Raw genomic sequence first — 16,117 nt, forward strand, 5'->3', positions numbered from 1 at the left:
GTCCAATACTAATTGTTTCTTTGCAACTGTGTAACCTATTTCACCCATAGACTGTAAATAAAAATGGACAGCGTTGCTCCGCCTCTTCCCGTTGTACAGTTCTGAAGCCAAAAAATCCCTCTCCTGGGCGCAGCCATTGTGCAGCCAGAGCCTGTGAAGCCTTTGTAATAAGCTCCGCCCTACAGCGTAACGTCACAAGACGCTGTGTGTCCTTTGAAGTTTCGTTCTACGGCGGCTGTGAATCAAAGGAAACCCGGAAGTAAAACACCGTTTTTTAAACTGTAATAACTAACGAAAAAGAAACTTTTCAGAAAAAAGAGGCCTTGGACACAAAACAGTGAAATACTAACTACATATCACCACAGCATACGGATGTGAGAAACATTCGTACGACGTGTATTTATTTTTTAAAGTTTGACTGCTCACCCATTCAAATGAATTGGGGAGACGGACTTTTTTACCTATACTGCAGCCAGCCACCAGGGGGCAGTCACACTGCTGAAAGCCTCACCACCAAGGCCGTATCCGGCACGCTTGATTTCAACCCACCTTCTCTGTTCCCGTGGATAAACTCCACCCACATTGAGTGGACACTCAGCAGGGGAGCAAAACATATCAAGATTCTCTGTAAGGGAGTCCTGCCAACATTATACCTTTTAAAGTTTTAACATGAATATTCATGAAAAACGAGTGAGTTCTCCTCATTGAACCATGATCTGTGAAAATTAAAGAACACCATTGCACTCAATATTGATTTAAATGGTTAGTAATGGAGTTAATGATGAGATTAAAGAAAATGGTTATTGGGATTTTTGGGGGTTTTGACACTTTTGGATAACTTAATATGCCCTCGGTCAAATTGACCCAGGAACATTATTGCTGTTCCTGAGAAACGAACATAACAGAAGGGTTAATGTAAAGCACATTGAGTTGCCCTTGTGTATGAAATGCGCTATACAAATAAAGTTGCCTTGCCTTGCCTTGCCTAATGTATTTATTTATTTATTTATTTATTCTTATTAGACAAACACCACTTGCCTTAATTGTTAAAATTAACCCTTTGTGTATAAAGTGACATAAAATCTAATAAACAGATCTTTTAAAAAGAAAGAAAAGATGCGGTGCGGTTGTAATTGCTCCCTCAGTATATCACAGATTTGTTTTGGGCATAAAATGAATCATATTCCATACTGATCTTCCTTTCCCATTAGAAGCCAGGTGCATGAAGCACACCAGTGTTTCCTCTTTGGTTATTTAAATCTCCAGACTCTCCTTCAAGATATGTGAGGATCTAAAGTTAACTATGTGCTTAGCATAAAAGAAGAGGAGGACATCAATGCCCTTTTGATTTTCTTGTTTTTTGCTCTGCGACTGTTGTTTGGCTTAGTTTTAAAGTGCATGCGTTTTTATACTGCACACTGGACAGTCTGTGTTAATACTTCATATCATGGTTTGCAGATACTGTTCCTGTAATTTAACATATCCATCACGTGAGAGCTGTGACAGTCTTAAATAGCAGCAACTTTACGTTAGGTATTTAGTTTTTTATCGTCTCAAACTTGTGCGCATGTGCCAGCCGTGTACGCAGCCTGTCACAGAAGCTCTTGTTCGTTCTTCTTGTTTTGGACTATTTTTTACTATCTTCTTTGTGTATATGAGTCAGATTTTTCACTGGCAATTTGTCTAAGCTGTGACCTTTTAACGTACTGTTTGTGAAAATGTGTGGACTTTTTTCACTATGGAATCGCCAACTTTCATTGTGCATTTTATTTATATTATATCTCATTAACTTTCTTACATACTGTTTATAAGAGCTCTGTAATGCCTGAATTTCGCTCCCAGGGATGAATAAAGTATTTCTGATTCTGATTCTGAAAGAAAGAAGTATTTGTTGTCAGCAGGAAGGAAAAAGACCTTTAAAACATGATGCATGTTTTAAATATCTAATGTCATATCTAAATATAAATAATGAATACAATAAAAGGCCAAATGTAGCTGAAGTATCTCACAGTCTCCTTCTTCTCTTATTCCTCTGCTTTTCAGTGCTAGCCTCAACAAATCCACCAGAGGCCCTCAGACTTTCTCCTGACTGCCTGGTCAGTCATCAGAAAAGATCCCTTTTCTCATCAGCCCTGCAGTCATCTCAGCTTTTCTCTCCTTCATCCTACCTGCACCTCATTCTCTCCTCAGTCTTCACTACAGTAACCACTGCATGTGACCATAAGCTCAGTCTGCTGATGTGATTGTTTGGATGGTTTTCTCTCAGATGAGATCTGATCCTGAGTTATACACACTTCCAAACAGCAGGTGGCGCAATGTGTCAAATCAAATGCTCTGATGTTGAGTAAAAATGAGAAGATTTAAAAACATCCACTGCCAAGTTTTTGTGTTTTCAAGAATGAAAGAGGAAGGAATTTACTTTTAGAGGAGTATTGTGCTTCATCATGTAGATGAATCAATCCTAACAGAACTCCTTACAGTAAGAGGAAAAGTGAGGGCTGACCTACGACCTTAGACCCATGCTGGCCAGCTTTCTCCCTGTGTGCACTGTAAGAGTGTCTCCTGTAAAAGGTATCCTAATCATATCAAGCTCATCCTCATTGACAGAAATACCTCTCCTGTGTAGTGTTATATTCATAACTGTGTGGTATGTAAATGAGTGTCTTGCTGTGTTTCACTCACAGGTGCTGTACCGTATGGCCACGGCTTCACTCTGAGCTCCGTCTCCGTACAACGCAGACAGAGAGACCTGGTATTCTTTATCGTCTTCCACCCCTTCAAGGATCACCCCTTCACTCTCACCACTCACTTTCAGCTGAAATAAAACAGAGGGAGACGTTAAACATTCCAGTCACATCACATTTGAGTTATTGTAAAACATGTTATACTCAATCTATCCATCTTTTTCATTCATTCCCACCTGCCTAAGGTCCCCACTGTTGAGAGAGATCCACTTGATGAGGTACGAGACGACATCTTCAGCTGCAGACTCCCAGCGCACGGTGATGTCACTGCCGGAGAAGTTCGTCACCCTGAGGTCTGACGGGGCCGGCACCTTCACTGGGAGAAAAATACACAATCAGTAAGAAAACACAGAGACCCCTTATTCTTTAACTCTTTACTTCAACTTCTAGCCCTGTAAAGCCTGAATCATCAAATAATTGCCAGAAAATTCTAATTCTCTGAAAATTGAGTGTTTATTGGGCCTTCGGACAAATAAAAAATAAATCAAATGAAATATCAATTTTCATATATGAGTTTTAATTTGTATCATATTTGATACATCAGGCATGTTGGTGCAAATGTATTGCACAAAGTTTCTTATTTTTTAAACAAACTAAAACATATAAAAACAAATCTTTTAGCCTATTAAACTTTGAGTTTCCTTTAATTTTTTTCCCAAAGTAATTTCAAAGAGAAACTATTTTTTTTTTCATATTTCACGACAACATCATACATATTTTGTATCTGCTACACAACAAAAAAAACTAATTTATTGTCTGTTTCTCTTTGTAATTTTTAGTGGAAATCAATGAGCAAACATACAATTATTTACTAGGGAGCCATGGCAACATTCAACCAGTCATCAATCATCATGATACAGCAGGTTACATATACAAAAATACAATACATGTTATAAATATCTCAATTTCTACTCTGAATATACACTACTGTTCAAAATTTCCTTATTTTTGAAAGAAAAGCACTGGTTTTTTTCAATGAAGATAACATTAAATTAATCAGAAATACACTCTATACATTGTTAATGCAGTAAATGACTATTCTAGCTGCAAACGTCTGGTGTTTAATGGAATATCTACATAGGTGTATAGAGGCTCATTTCCAGCAACCATCACTCCAGTGTTCTAATGGTACATTGTGTTTGCTAATCGCTTTAGAAAGCTAATGGATGATTAGAAACATCTTGAAAACCCTTGTGCAGTTACGTTAGCACAGCTGAAAACGGTTTTGCTGGTTAGAGAAGCTGTAAAACTGGCCTTTCTTTGAGCTAGTTGAGTATCTGGAGCATCACATTTGTTGGTTCGATTATACTCTCAAAATGGCCAGAAAAAGAGAACTTTCATATGAAACTCCACAGTCTATTCTTGTTCTTAGAAATGAAGGCTATTCCATGCGAGAAATTTCCAAGAAACTGAACATTTCGTACAAAGATGTGTACTACTCCCTTCAGAGAACAGCACAAAACAGGCTCTAACCAGAGTAGAAAGAGAAGTGGGAGGCCCCGGTGCACAACTGAACAAGAAGACAAGTACAGTAGAGTCTCTAGCTTGAGAAATAGACGCCTCACAGGTCCTGAACTGGCAGCTTCATTAAATGGTACCCGCAAAACGCCAGTGTCAACGACTACAGTGAAGAGGCGACTCCGGGATGCTGGCCTTCTAGGCAGAGTGGCAAAGAAAAAGCCATATCTGAGACTGACCAATAAAAGGAAAAGATTAATATGTGCAAAAGAACACAGACATTGGACAGAGGAATATTGGAAAAAAGTGTTATGGACAGACGAATCGAAGTTTGAGGTGTTTGGATCACACAGAAGAAGATTAGTGAGACGCAGAACAAGTGAAAAGATGCTGGAAGAGCGCCTGACGCCATCTGTTAAGCATGGTGGAGGTCATGTGATGGTCTGGGGCTGCTTTGGTGCAGGTAAAGTGGGAGATTTGTTCAAGATAAAAGGATTTTGAATAATGAAGGCTATCACTCAATTTTGCAACGCCATGCCATACCCTGTGGACAGTGCTTGATTGGAGCCAATTTCCTCCTACAACAGGACAATGACCCAAAGCACACTTCCAGATTATCCAAGAACTATTTAGGGAAGAAGCTGGCAGCTGGTATTCTGTCTGTAATGGAGTGGACAGCACAGTCACCAGATCTCAACCCCATTGAGCTGTTGTGGGAGCAGCTTGACCGTATGGTACGCAAGAAGTGTCCATCAAGCCAATCCAACTTGTGGGAGGTGCTTCAGAAAGCGTGGGGTGACATTTCTTCAGATTCCCTCAACAAATTAACAGCTAGAATGCCAAAGGTCTGCAATGCTGTAATTGCTGCAAAGGGAGCATTCTTTGATGAAAGCAAAGTTTGAAGGACAAAATTATTATTTCAACTAAAAATCATTATTTCTAACATTCTCAATGTCTTGACTATATTTTCTATTCATTTTGTAACTCATTTAATAAATAAAGTGTGAGTTTTCATGAAAAACACAAAATTGCCTGGGTGACCCCAAACTTTTGAACGGTAGTGTACCTAATTAAGCAGTCCATAAAGCAACATACCGTTTTTTTTCCTATTATTTAAGAACATGTTTAAATGACATAATGTATGAAATTTAATAAAATGATGATTGACAGATCTGCAAATAAATGTCCTTATATACGTGCTGTATCTATTTTGATACACACATTTTCAACACAGTTTGACTATAAATGGAGTTATGAAATATTAATTATTTTTACATTGCATCAATCCAGTAACTATTCCTCTTGAAGTTTCAGGAACAATTTGAAAGTTCTTTTCATCCAAACTTTTTCAAACTTGGTAAAAATATCCCTGATAAACCTTGAGTAGGTCTCTGATCCACAGCTGACATTTTGGATGTCTCAAGTGACGTCCGTCTGGTGCATGAATTACTCACACCTGGTGGATTATCCATGCACTGCATGTATCTGATTGTATACGTCAGGTTTTTCAGAAAACATATATCACATTTGAGACTCAGACTGAACATGCCTTCAAGCACAAAGATCACGAATGTGTTGGTCTTACATGTGGTGATGTTACTGGTGAGTGCTGCAGACAAGCCTTGTTGGTAGAGAGACTGGACTGAAACTAGATATCTGGAGAGAGAGGAGAGGTTCTGCACCAGCACTGTGTTCAGTCCTGTTACCTCCACCTGGAAACAGATTGAACACATACAGTATGTAACATACTGACACAGAAACAGATGGAACATGTAGGTACTTTGCACTTTGGTTCGTTTCTACAAATGAACACTTTGCTGTGTTTGAATCAGAAGCACAGAGGTGTGAATAAACGAGGCACTACGCATATCTTATGAGACTGTGAATCCAAAATGAATATGATATTAGGTCAGGCACAGGAACATATTTTGTAGTGTTGTTCACATGCAGTGACTTGCTTGTTTTCAGTCTAATGATAGCAGCCTTCTTGATGTGACAGTTTTTTCATTGTTGTTTTGGCACCAGGTTTTGATCTGAGGTCTCGTTTGCTGTTGTAACAATAAATGCTGCATTGCGATAATTCCTGTGGTCTGACTTTAATGTTTCCTAAACTGTGAGCTCAGTTTTAATCTGTAAACACAGTTAATATAATTAATACTAGTCATGTTCATACACTATTGGAGGCTCTGTATCTGGAGGATTTTACATGTTGCTTTTATAAAACAGGATAGTATTTATTGATTCAGAATATCAGTGAAATAAAATATGTCAACACTAGTTGGGAGAGAATCAAAACCAAAGGAGAGGCTCTATTTGTTGTTATTAAAACAGAAACAAGTTTGTATTCTGTTCAGTTATAAAAGCAGTACAAAGTGGTCTTAGTTTTGTCTTAACCTGCACTGTCACAGCCCTCTTTTTAAAATCACTAAATGCTTCATGATAAAAACACTTGAATCTACTCAGACATTTTTATCCTGATACACTTTTGTAATCAGGTCCCTTTAAATATAAAACACTTTGTGTTGAAAAGTTTTTACATTTAATGATTTGTTTAAATTTAAACCTTGTTATCTTCTGATCCAAAGCCGTTTGTGAGATCGCCTTAAAATGTATGATTACAAATAAAAGATTATAGAGGCAACTTCAACGGATGTTACAGCCGACAATAATTTCAATCAATCAGACTTCATTTGTAAAGCACTTTTGATACAATTATATTGTATCACAGTGCTGTACACATAATTAATAATATAAATAGTGATAAAATAGAATAAAAAAACAAAAAAAGAAGACCCCCCCAAGCCCACCTCACAATCAATACTCAAGATTAAGAACACAATAAATGTTATAATAATAATAATAATAATAATAATAATAATAATAATAATAATAATAATAACAATAACAATAATAATAATAATAATAATAATAATAACAATAATAATAATAATAATAACAATAACAATAACAATAATAATAATAATAATAACAATAATAATAATAATAATAAAGAAGAAGAAGAAGAAGAAGGAAACTCATAAAATAAACTAATTAAATATAAAATACTAAAAGATTAAACCAGTTAAATAAACTAAGATGGTACACTACAAGTAAATACAGCAAAATAAAACAGAATAAAATATTAAAATACTGAGAGGTCGTCTGTAAAAATCAGAAGATGATAAGATCTGATTAATAAATAAATAAATAATGAATTAATCCTCAATAAATAGAAAAATAAATACAAGTTAAGAAAATAACTAAATAAATAATATATATGTATCTTAAATATTTTAAGAAGGTAAATTATTATAATTATTATTATTATTACACATTTAATAATAATAAAATAAAATAAAATAAAATAAAAAGAAGTTGCTGAAGAACTGGTGAAACGCTGTCATGATATCTTAATGAACATTAAAAGATTAAACCAGTAAAATAAATTAAAGTGCTACACTACAAGTAAAACAGATTAAAATATTAAAATGCTGAGAGTTAATCTGAAAAATTCATAAGATGATAAGATCTAATTAATAACTAAATAAATAATGAAATAATCCATGATAAATAAAAAAATAAATACAAATAAAAATCTTAAAAAAAAACAATATTTCTGTATTTAAAATCATTTAAAATAAGTCAATAAGTAAATAAATAAAGTAAGATAGAATCAGACTCAGTAAAAAAGTGAGATTAAAAAGCTTGGTCTTGAGTCTGCTTTTAATAATGTTGATCCTCTGTGCAGCCCTCAGACCTCCAGACTGTTCCACAGACGAGGGCTGTAATGATGAAAAGCTTCCTCACTGTCTTTTGTTCTAACTTTTGGTAAAATTAAAAGTCCACTACCTGAAGAGATTTATGTTTCTTTTCACCAGGATTAGCTGAAATCACACATTTTGCTAAATAACTGTAACAGTTTCTCTTATTTAAAGCCTGAGAGTGTCTCTAAAGAATTTAACACATGCAGTTTGTGTCTCTATGAATATAAAGACATGAAAACAGTTTGGGGCATAGCTCTGTAGTTAGTTTGTTTTTACACACGTGCTTGACGTCGCTGCCGTGGTTGGTGCTGTAGGTGATTCTGTGACTCGGGATGTCTACAGCTCCAGGCACCCAGCTCACCCTCATCATGCTGTGGGTAACCATCGGGAACTGAACACTCGCTGGCTGTGGGAGAGAAACTGTAGGAAGGATTGGTAGAAAAAGGGGAGGGAAGAAGAAAATGAAGGCAATGAATGATGATGAAAGTAAGTGCACTCAAGTTATTTGTTTGATCAGTGTCACAGTTACTGAACAACAGCTGTTGATAAACTGGAAGGAGGACCAGGACTAGGTTTGTCTTACGAGTGGTGGCGACAGCAGTGACAGGATCACTTGGATCTTCTTCATACAGAGCATAAAGAGTGACAGAGTAATCTGTATCTGGCAGTAATCCTGCTAGCTCCACCACTGTCTGGTCTGCACCAAATTTCTCCTGCAGCAAAGCAGAAACAAAATGTAGAGCAGGGAGTTAAAAGTGTGCTCACATATCTCCAGCTTCAGTGCTGTGGAAGAATGATTTAGCAGAACATTTCAATCTTTCAGTCTTTCTTTATGATTGAAAACCAAGCGGCAACCTCCGGTCTCAAAATATGAAGCCCATGCAATTTTTTAAATTGCAACTGCAATTTATTAAATGTCCGCTTGAGGCTGGTCCTGTTAAAGGAAGTTTGTCCTTGCCACTGTAACTTGCTAAATGCTGCAAAGTGCTCTGCTCATGTTGAATTAAGATGAGATCAGGCCTAGCTGCAAACTCTGGTCTCAAGATATGAAGCCCATGCGGAAGCGAACTGGAATTCATCGAGCATCCGTTTGAGGCTGGCTGCAGAAACACCAGAAACCACATACACACCCATTCAAAGAAGACGATCTTTACAGCAGAAATAAACATGTTTACAGCCTGGTTCAAAAAACGGCTTGGGTCTACGTAGCTCATTTCTCTATCGGCACAGACTGTGCGGGGTATATTTTTTTCTGACGCCACAGTTCAGAAGATATTAAGATTACGAGTTTTGTCCAAATAAGGACATGACTGACTTGATTGAGAGGCAGGAACACATAGCTGTTGGCTAGGAGGCTCAAACCCCGCCTCTTTAGGTCTAACTCTTTTGGTTGAGTCCATTATCTATACAACTTAAATATAAAACAAATGCAAGGATGTTTAATGTGAGGATTTATGTAGTACATGTATGATCCATCTGACATCTTCCTTTTTTCTCCTCTTTACATGCACAAAACAAAGACAAAGACAGATCCAGGTCTCACCTCCTTGGCGTCATCAGGCTCTCCGTGGTTGAGTGCTGAATAGAGGATCATGTATTGAGTTGCACTAGGGGCTGCACTCCAACTCACTCGCAAATTGCTGTAGGAGGAGGGAGTCACCTCCAGGTTGGTAGGCATGCCCAGGGGCACTACAAGAGGATAGCAGGAAGGGACCAAAGAAAGAAAAGTAGGATGAGGAGAGAAGAAAAACATCTGAAATCACTCAATTCAAGCTAAATCTTACTAGAGATTAAGGTATTGTAACTTATACTGAGAATAAATGGAAATGTATGACCCATGTGAATGACCAACAAACAAATAAATCCCTTTGTACAATGATTAGCAGTGAAGCCAGTCTTACATGTAGTGACAGTTCCTCTGAGTGCCAGGCCAACATTATCTTCATAGACAGGAAAGATGGACACGTGGTACAGGGTCTGAGAGGAAAGGTCTTTCAGCAGCACAGTGGACTCAGAACCAGCCAAAACCACCTAGAGGCAAAGTATCACATGCAGCAACACAATTTTATACACATGAAACACTCTGTACAATCATGAAATCATGCCTGTTTACAACACAGATTGAAGCCAAATATGAAAGAGACATGACCAAGGTAGTCTGAAAAAGCACAGAGGATTGCACCTTGTGGTATTACGTAGAGTCTCTAAAAATACTTAAAGCCTCTGGAAACGTAAATGTGATATTTAAAATTCATATAGAATATCAAAATGTAATGTATAATCAAGCATAAAAAATTTGGGTGAAAATAAACATCCACAACTCTGAAAAAACTCTGTTCAAAACCAGCTTATTTTACAGGTCAGAGCATTTCTCAGGACTGTGTGGGCGTGGCCTAACTCTTTGATTGACAGGTCAAGAGAGAGTTCACAGCCTGCATGTTTGAGCCGTCTGACTCTGAATCTAAAGACATCAAAACTCCAGAATCTGAAAATGATTCATTTCAAATGGTCTCTGAGTGCTGAGTCACAAAATCCTTCAGAATCAGGACTTCTATCATTTATTAGTTTTATCACTCCGTAGTCTCCGGGGCATCAGGACCATGGGACGCCCGGAGCAGCGGAGGCTGAAGTGTAGTATGTGCACGCAGAGGAGCTCGGCTCCGGGTGTCAGACGGAGCTGTTTGTCTAAACTCTGAGCTGCTTGGGGAAAGTTAGTAAACTGGTCCTGGGGAAAGTTAGTGAACCGGTCCTGGAGAAAGTTAGTGAACCAGTCCTGGGGAAAGTTAGTGAACCGGTCCTGGGGAAAGTTAGTGAACCGGTCCTGGGGAAAGTTAGTGAACCGGATCTGGGGAAAGTAAGTGGACCGGTCCTGGGTAAAGTTAGTGAACCGGTCCTGGGGAAAGTTAGTGAACCGGTCCTGGAGAAAGTTAGTGAACCAGTCCTAGGGAAAGTTAATAAACCGGTCCTGGGTAAAGTTAGTGAACCGGTCCTGGGAAAGTTAATAAACCGGTCCTGGAGAAAGTTAATAAACCGGTCCTGGAGAAAGTTAGTGAACCGGTCCTGGGTAAAGTTAGTGAACCGGTCCTGGGGAAAGTTAGTGAACTGGTCCTGGGGAAAGTTAGTGAAGCGGTCCTGGGGAAAGTTAGTGGACCGGTCCTGGGTAAAGTTAGTGAACCGGTCCTGGGGAAAGTTAGTGAACGGGTCCTGGAGAAAGTTAGTGAACTGGTCCTGGGGAAAGTTAGTGAACTGGTCCTGGGGAAAGTTAGTGGACTGGTCCTGGGGAAAGTTAGTAAACCGGTCCTGAGGAAAGTTAGTGAACCAGTCCTGGAGAAAGTTAGTGAACCGGTCCTGGGGAAAGTTAGTGAACCAGTCCTGGGGTAACTTAGGGAATCGGTCCTGAGGGAAATGAGCCGAGCATATGGGGGACTGCTTTAGCCACTTGGCTGCGGCTCAACTCAACCCCATCCCAAAGTTTCCCCAAATCACCACAGTTAGAAAATAAAAGAATGACAACAAGCTGTCATCTTCACGGTGGATGTGCAGACAGGGACACACAAGCACAGCAGCGCTAAGAGCAGAGAGACAGCTATACAGACAGATTACAGGCAGTACGTGATTAGCAAACAAGCTAACAGATCCTGTTTCTTTTTGCTCTCCACACTGACAGTGTTACTGTACCCATGAGACACACAACACTATCTGGTCTTGCACCAACAGATTCAACATTTTAATGCACTATTTTGTAGAATCTGCAAAGAGATCAGGCCTATCGTGTGCTTTATGTTTCAGAGCTAATGTGGTGACAGATCATGCACGGTTCAGTGGTGTCTCTGACCTCCTGTGGACTCTGGCCCTCAGCGCTGTGGTACACCACTCTGTACTGTTGGACTGGCATGGCAGGGTTGGTCCAGTGAAGCTTCACCTCTCGGGAGCCCAGTTCAGAAAACCTGAGATCGGTAGGACTCGGATACATGAGTGCAGGGTCTGCTGTGGGCCCAGGTTCCATTCCTTAAGACAGAGCATCTAGGATTCAGCACATTATACCTCAACAACTCAAACATACAGATAACAGAGAAATAGTTTACGTTTTGAGATTCCACGTTCTTCTATCCTTCCACACAGGATGTGTACCAGCCGGGCCACCAGTTTATTGAGCAGAGGGAAGTCATTCACATTGTAGACATTCAGATCCACCGGCTCTGACGCCACCTGTCTCAGCTCGGCCTCATCAGCATTCTTCACACCTGAGTAACACAGAGTTATACAGTAGTTTAACCCACTTAGCAGTAGAAGCAATTACAGACAATAAAGATGCCTCTGAGAACCAAGCAATGAAAACAAGTCAGAAACTGTGCAGCATTTAATAAATGAAACCAGATCAAATTATAACTCATTAGACTCCTTCTACAGCCCAAAGGCTCCATCAACAATAAATCATGGGCACTGGTTTGGCCTTGAGGTTTAATCTGGGTTAGGAAACCTCAGGAGCATAGCGATGTTCTTTTCAGTCTCACCTACAGCGATGATCTCTACACCTGCATTCTTCAGCTTGTTTGCTGCAGCAATGGCATCATCCTGGGATTTCCCATCCGTCAACAAGACCAGAAAGAGAGGTGCACCGGCCCTCGCACCTGCCTCCACCCTCATGTTCTCCTCCATGACATGAAGCAGGGCCTGACCTGCAAATATGGCACATACACACTACCAGTCAAAAGTTTGGACACACCTTCTCATTCAATGGTTTTTATTTATTTTAATTATTTTCAACATTGTAGATTAATACTGAAGACATCAAAACTGTGAAATAATCTGGTTTTGCCATAATCTGGATTACAACAGTAGTCAAATAGGGCTATCCATTGTGTACTAACCCTACCTCTGAACAACACAACTGATGGTCTCAAACACATTAAGAAGGCAAGTCATTCTACAAATGAACTCTTGACAAGCCTCATGTTAATTAGAAACCATTCCAGGAGACCACTTCATGAAGCAGACTGAGAGAATACCAAGAGTGTGCAAAACTGTCATGAAGGAAAAGGGGGCTACTTTACAGAATCTAAAATATAAAACATATTCTGCTTTGTTTAACACTTTTTTGTTCATTCAATAATTCCATATATGTTCTTTCATAGTTTTGATGTCTTTGGTATTAAAGGTGACATATCATGCAAAATTGACTTTTTAATGGTTCTTTACCTGAAATATGTGTCCCTGGCATGTCTACAAACCCCCCAAGAATGAAAAAAATCCATTCTGCCCCTGTTTTGATTTCTACACCTTTCTGTAAATGTGTGTGAAACGAGCCGTTTCAGACTTCCGTGTTTTTGTTACGTAACAACAATATCCGGTCTGTCACGGAGTCAGAGCTCGGAGCTTGTTCAGCCCATAGACTGTATAAAATAATACTGAATCCCTCCCCCGTTTTTCATTACCTGCACAAATGTGTGCTAACAAGGAGCTTAGGAGGGAGGCATGCTAGTTGTAGGCTTTCTTAATAAACGCAAAGGTCGGTTTTACTCCCCACGTCTGCAGATTTGAAGATATAGTGGATGATTTTTATTTGTCATGGATAAGTGCTAGCGCTAATTAGCATAGCCACATAGCTATATGTTCATAGCTGTAGCTGTAGCTGTGTACCAAGACACACGTCGACATACTGACAAATAAAACAACAAGAAACACTAAATCTGTGACCAATCCTTCATAAAAGGTCCTGCTGCCTTTCTGGCAGAGGTCGGGTTTACTCCCCACGTCTGCAGATTTGAAGATCTAGTGGATGATTTATCATGGATAAGTGCTAGCGCTAGTTAGCATAGCCACATAGCTACATGCTCGTAGCTGTGTACCAAGACACACGTCTACATACTGATAAATAAAACAACAAGAAACACTAAATCTATGACCAATCCTTCAGAAAGGTCCTGCTACAGGCGCCTCTCCGTCAGGATCAGATTCAGAGGGTTGAAGTAACGCGATCTCTGAGCAGCCGTGTATATTCAGCCAACATGTAAACATTAGATCAACGTGCTGGAGAGCCGAGGCACATCCACTTCCGGAGGGGGCGTGGTCAGAGGGAAAACAGAGTGTTCTGATGAGGAATGAAGAAAAGGACTTTTCAGGCATGCCAAAATCTGATTTCAAAGTGTTTTTTTGAGCATAAACTTTAAAGACATGTTTTTGGGACCTCTTAGACCAATATATATTGATGAAAAAAGCATGATATGTCCCCTTTAATCTACAATGTTTGCAATAATTAGAATAAATAAAAACCCTTGAATGAGAAGGTGTTTACAAACTTTTGACTGGTAGTGTATTCCACTGGGTGTAAAGTGATGAACAGTGATGATCTTAGAGGCACAAAGTGTGATCTTAGTGCTGCATTCGATACGATTGACCATCAAATCCTGTTACAGAGATTAGAGCAACTAATTGGCATTACAGGGACTGCGTTAGCTTGGTTTAAATCGTACTTAACTGATCGATCTCAATTTGTTCACGTAAATGAAAAGTCCTCAGTGCAGACCAGGGTTAGTCAGGGAGTTCCACAAGGATCAGTGCTAGGACCAATTCTTTTCACCTTATATATGCTTCCTCTAGGTAACATCATGAGGAAGCACTCTATTAATTTTCATTGTTATGCTGATGACACTCAGCTCTATTTATCAGTGAAGCCAGAAGAAACCAATCAGTTATCTAAATTAGAAGCTTGTCTAAAAGACATAAAGACCTGGATGACCAGAAATTTCTTACTGCTAAACTCAGGAAAAACTGAAGTGATTGTTATTGGCCCCAAACACCTCAGAGAGACTTTTTCTAATAATATAAGTACCTTAGACGGCATTAGTCTGGCATCCAGCACCTCGGCTAGGAATCTAGGAGTCCTATTTGATCAAGATTTATCCTTCAAGTCCCAAATTCAGCAAATCTCAAGGTCAGCCTATTTTCACTTGCGCAATATTTCTAAAATTAGAAACTTCCTATCTCAGAGCGACGCAGAAAAACTAGTCCATGCATTTGTTACCTCCAGGTTAGATTACTGTAACTCCCTCTTATCAGGCTGCCCCAATAAGTCTCTAAAGATTCTTCAGCTAGTTCAAAACGCCGCAGCTCGAGTATTGACTAGAACTAGGAAGAGAGAGCACATCTCTCCAGTGTTAGCTTCTCTACACTGACTCCCAATAAAATGTAGAATAGAATTTAAAATCCTTCTTTTAACCTACAAAGCCCTTAAAAATCAGGCACCCTCGTATCTTAAAGAGCTCATAGTGCCCTATAACCCCTCTAGAACTCTACGCTCCCAACATGCAGGCTTGCTAGTTGTACCTAAAATCTCTAAAAGTAGTATGGGAGGTAGAACCTTCAGTTATCAGGCCCCTCTCCTTTGGAATCATCTACCAGTCAGGGTCCGGGAGGCAGACACCCTCTCCACTTTTAAGAGTAGACTTAAAACTTTCCTTTTTGATAAAGCTTATAGTTAGAGCTGGATCAGGCTTGGACCAGCTTTTGTCATGCTGCTATAGGCCTAGACTGCCGGGGGAACTGGCACACTGACACACTGGGATCCTAGCTCACCTTCTTCCCCCCAACCCCTTCATCACTTACTTTAACTCTGCCTGTCCCATTAAAGTTACTAACCATAGACCGTTCTGGAGTCCCTGAGCTCCATTGTCTCGTAGATTCCTCTGAGCTGCCGTTGACGTCCTCCTGCTGTGGACGATCTGGACTCCAGCTGATACGGACGTGCTGGACTCCAGCGGCAACAGCTTCTACGACTCGTCTCATCACTATCACCTCTCTCTCTTACTCCCCTCTATCTGTCTTTCCAGACCCAACTCAGTCGAGGCATGATGGCTGTCTAACATGAGTCTGGTTCTGCCTGAGGTTTCTGCCTGTTAAAAGGAAGTTTTTCCTCACCACTGTAACTAGCTAAATACTGCGATGTGCAATGCTCATGATGGATTAAGGTGGGGTCAGACTGAGTCTTACCCTGTCTTGGTGTTGGGTCTCTGTTCATAATTTGACATAGTGTGGTCTAGACCTCCTATGTTTGTAAAAGCGTCTTGAGATAACGTTTGTTGTGATTTGGCGCTATACAAATAAAGATTGATTGATTGATTGATTGATGTGTGTTTACCTGTAAATGTGTTT

General features: G+C 39.5%; 1 protein-coding gene across 2 annotated transcripts in view; it reads right to left on the minus strand.

Annotated features, from left to right (window-relative positions):
* Positions 1-16,117, minus strand: part of LOC117821376 (collagen alpha-1(XX) chain) — a 64,553-nt gene that overhangs the window by 21,232 nt on the left and 27,204 nt on the right. For both annotated transcript variants that reach the window (XM_034695590.1, XM_034695591.1), the window contains exons 9-18: positions 12,481-12,645; positions 12,052-12,210; positions 11,802-11,974; positions 9,868-9,997; positions 9,510-9,655; positions 8,550-8,679; positions 8,247-8,386; positions 5,788-5,914; positions 2,921-3,060; positions 2,683-2,815 (exon numbers count right to left, since the gene is read on the minus strand). In XM_034695590.1, the coding sequence (XP_034551481.1) occupies positions 2,683-2,815; positions 2,921-3,060; positions 5,788-5,914; positions 8,247-8,386; positions 8,550-8,679; positions 9,510-9,655; positions 9,868-9,997; positions 11,802-11,974; positions 12,052-12,210; positions 12,481-12,645 (1,443 nt within the window). The remainder of the gene's footprint in view (positions 1-2,682; positions 2,816-2,920; positions 3,061-5,787; positions 5,915-8,246; positions 8,387-8,549; positions 8,680-9,509; positions 9,656-9,867; positions 9,998-11,801; positions 11,975-12,051; positions 12,211-12,480; positions 12,646-16,117) is intronic.

The sequence above is a fragment of the Notolabrus celidotus genome, chromosome 11 (genome assembly GCF_009762535.1).
Source record: "Notolabrus celidotus isolate fNotCel1 chromosome 11, fNotCel1.pri, whole genome shotgun sequence".
Taxonomy (NCBI): domain Eukaryota; kingdom Metazoa; phylum Chordata; class Actinopteri; order Labriformes; family Labridae; genus Notolabrus; species Notolabrus celidotus.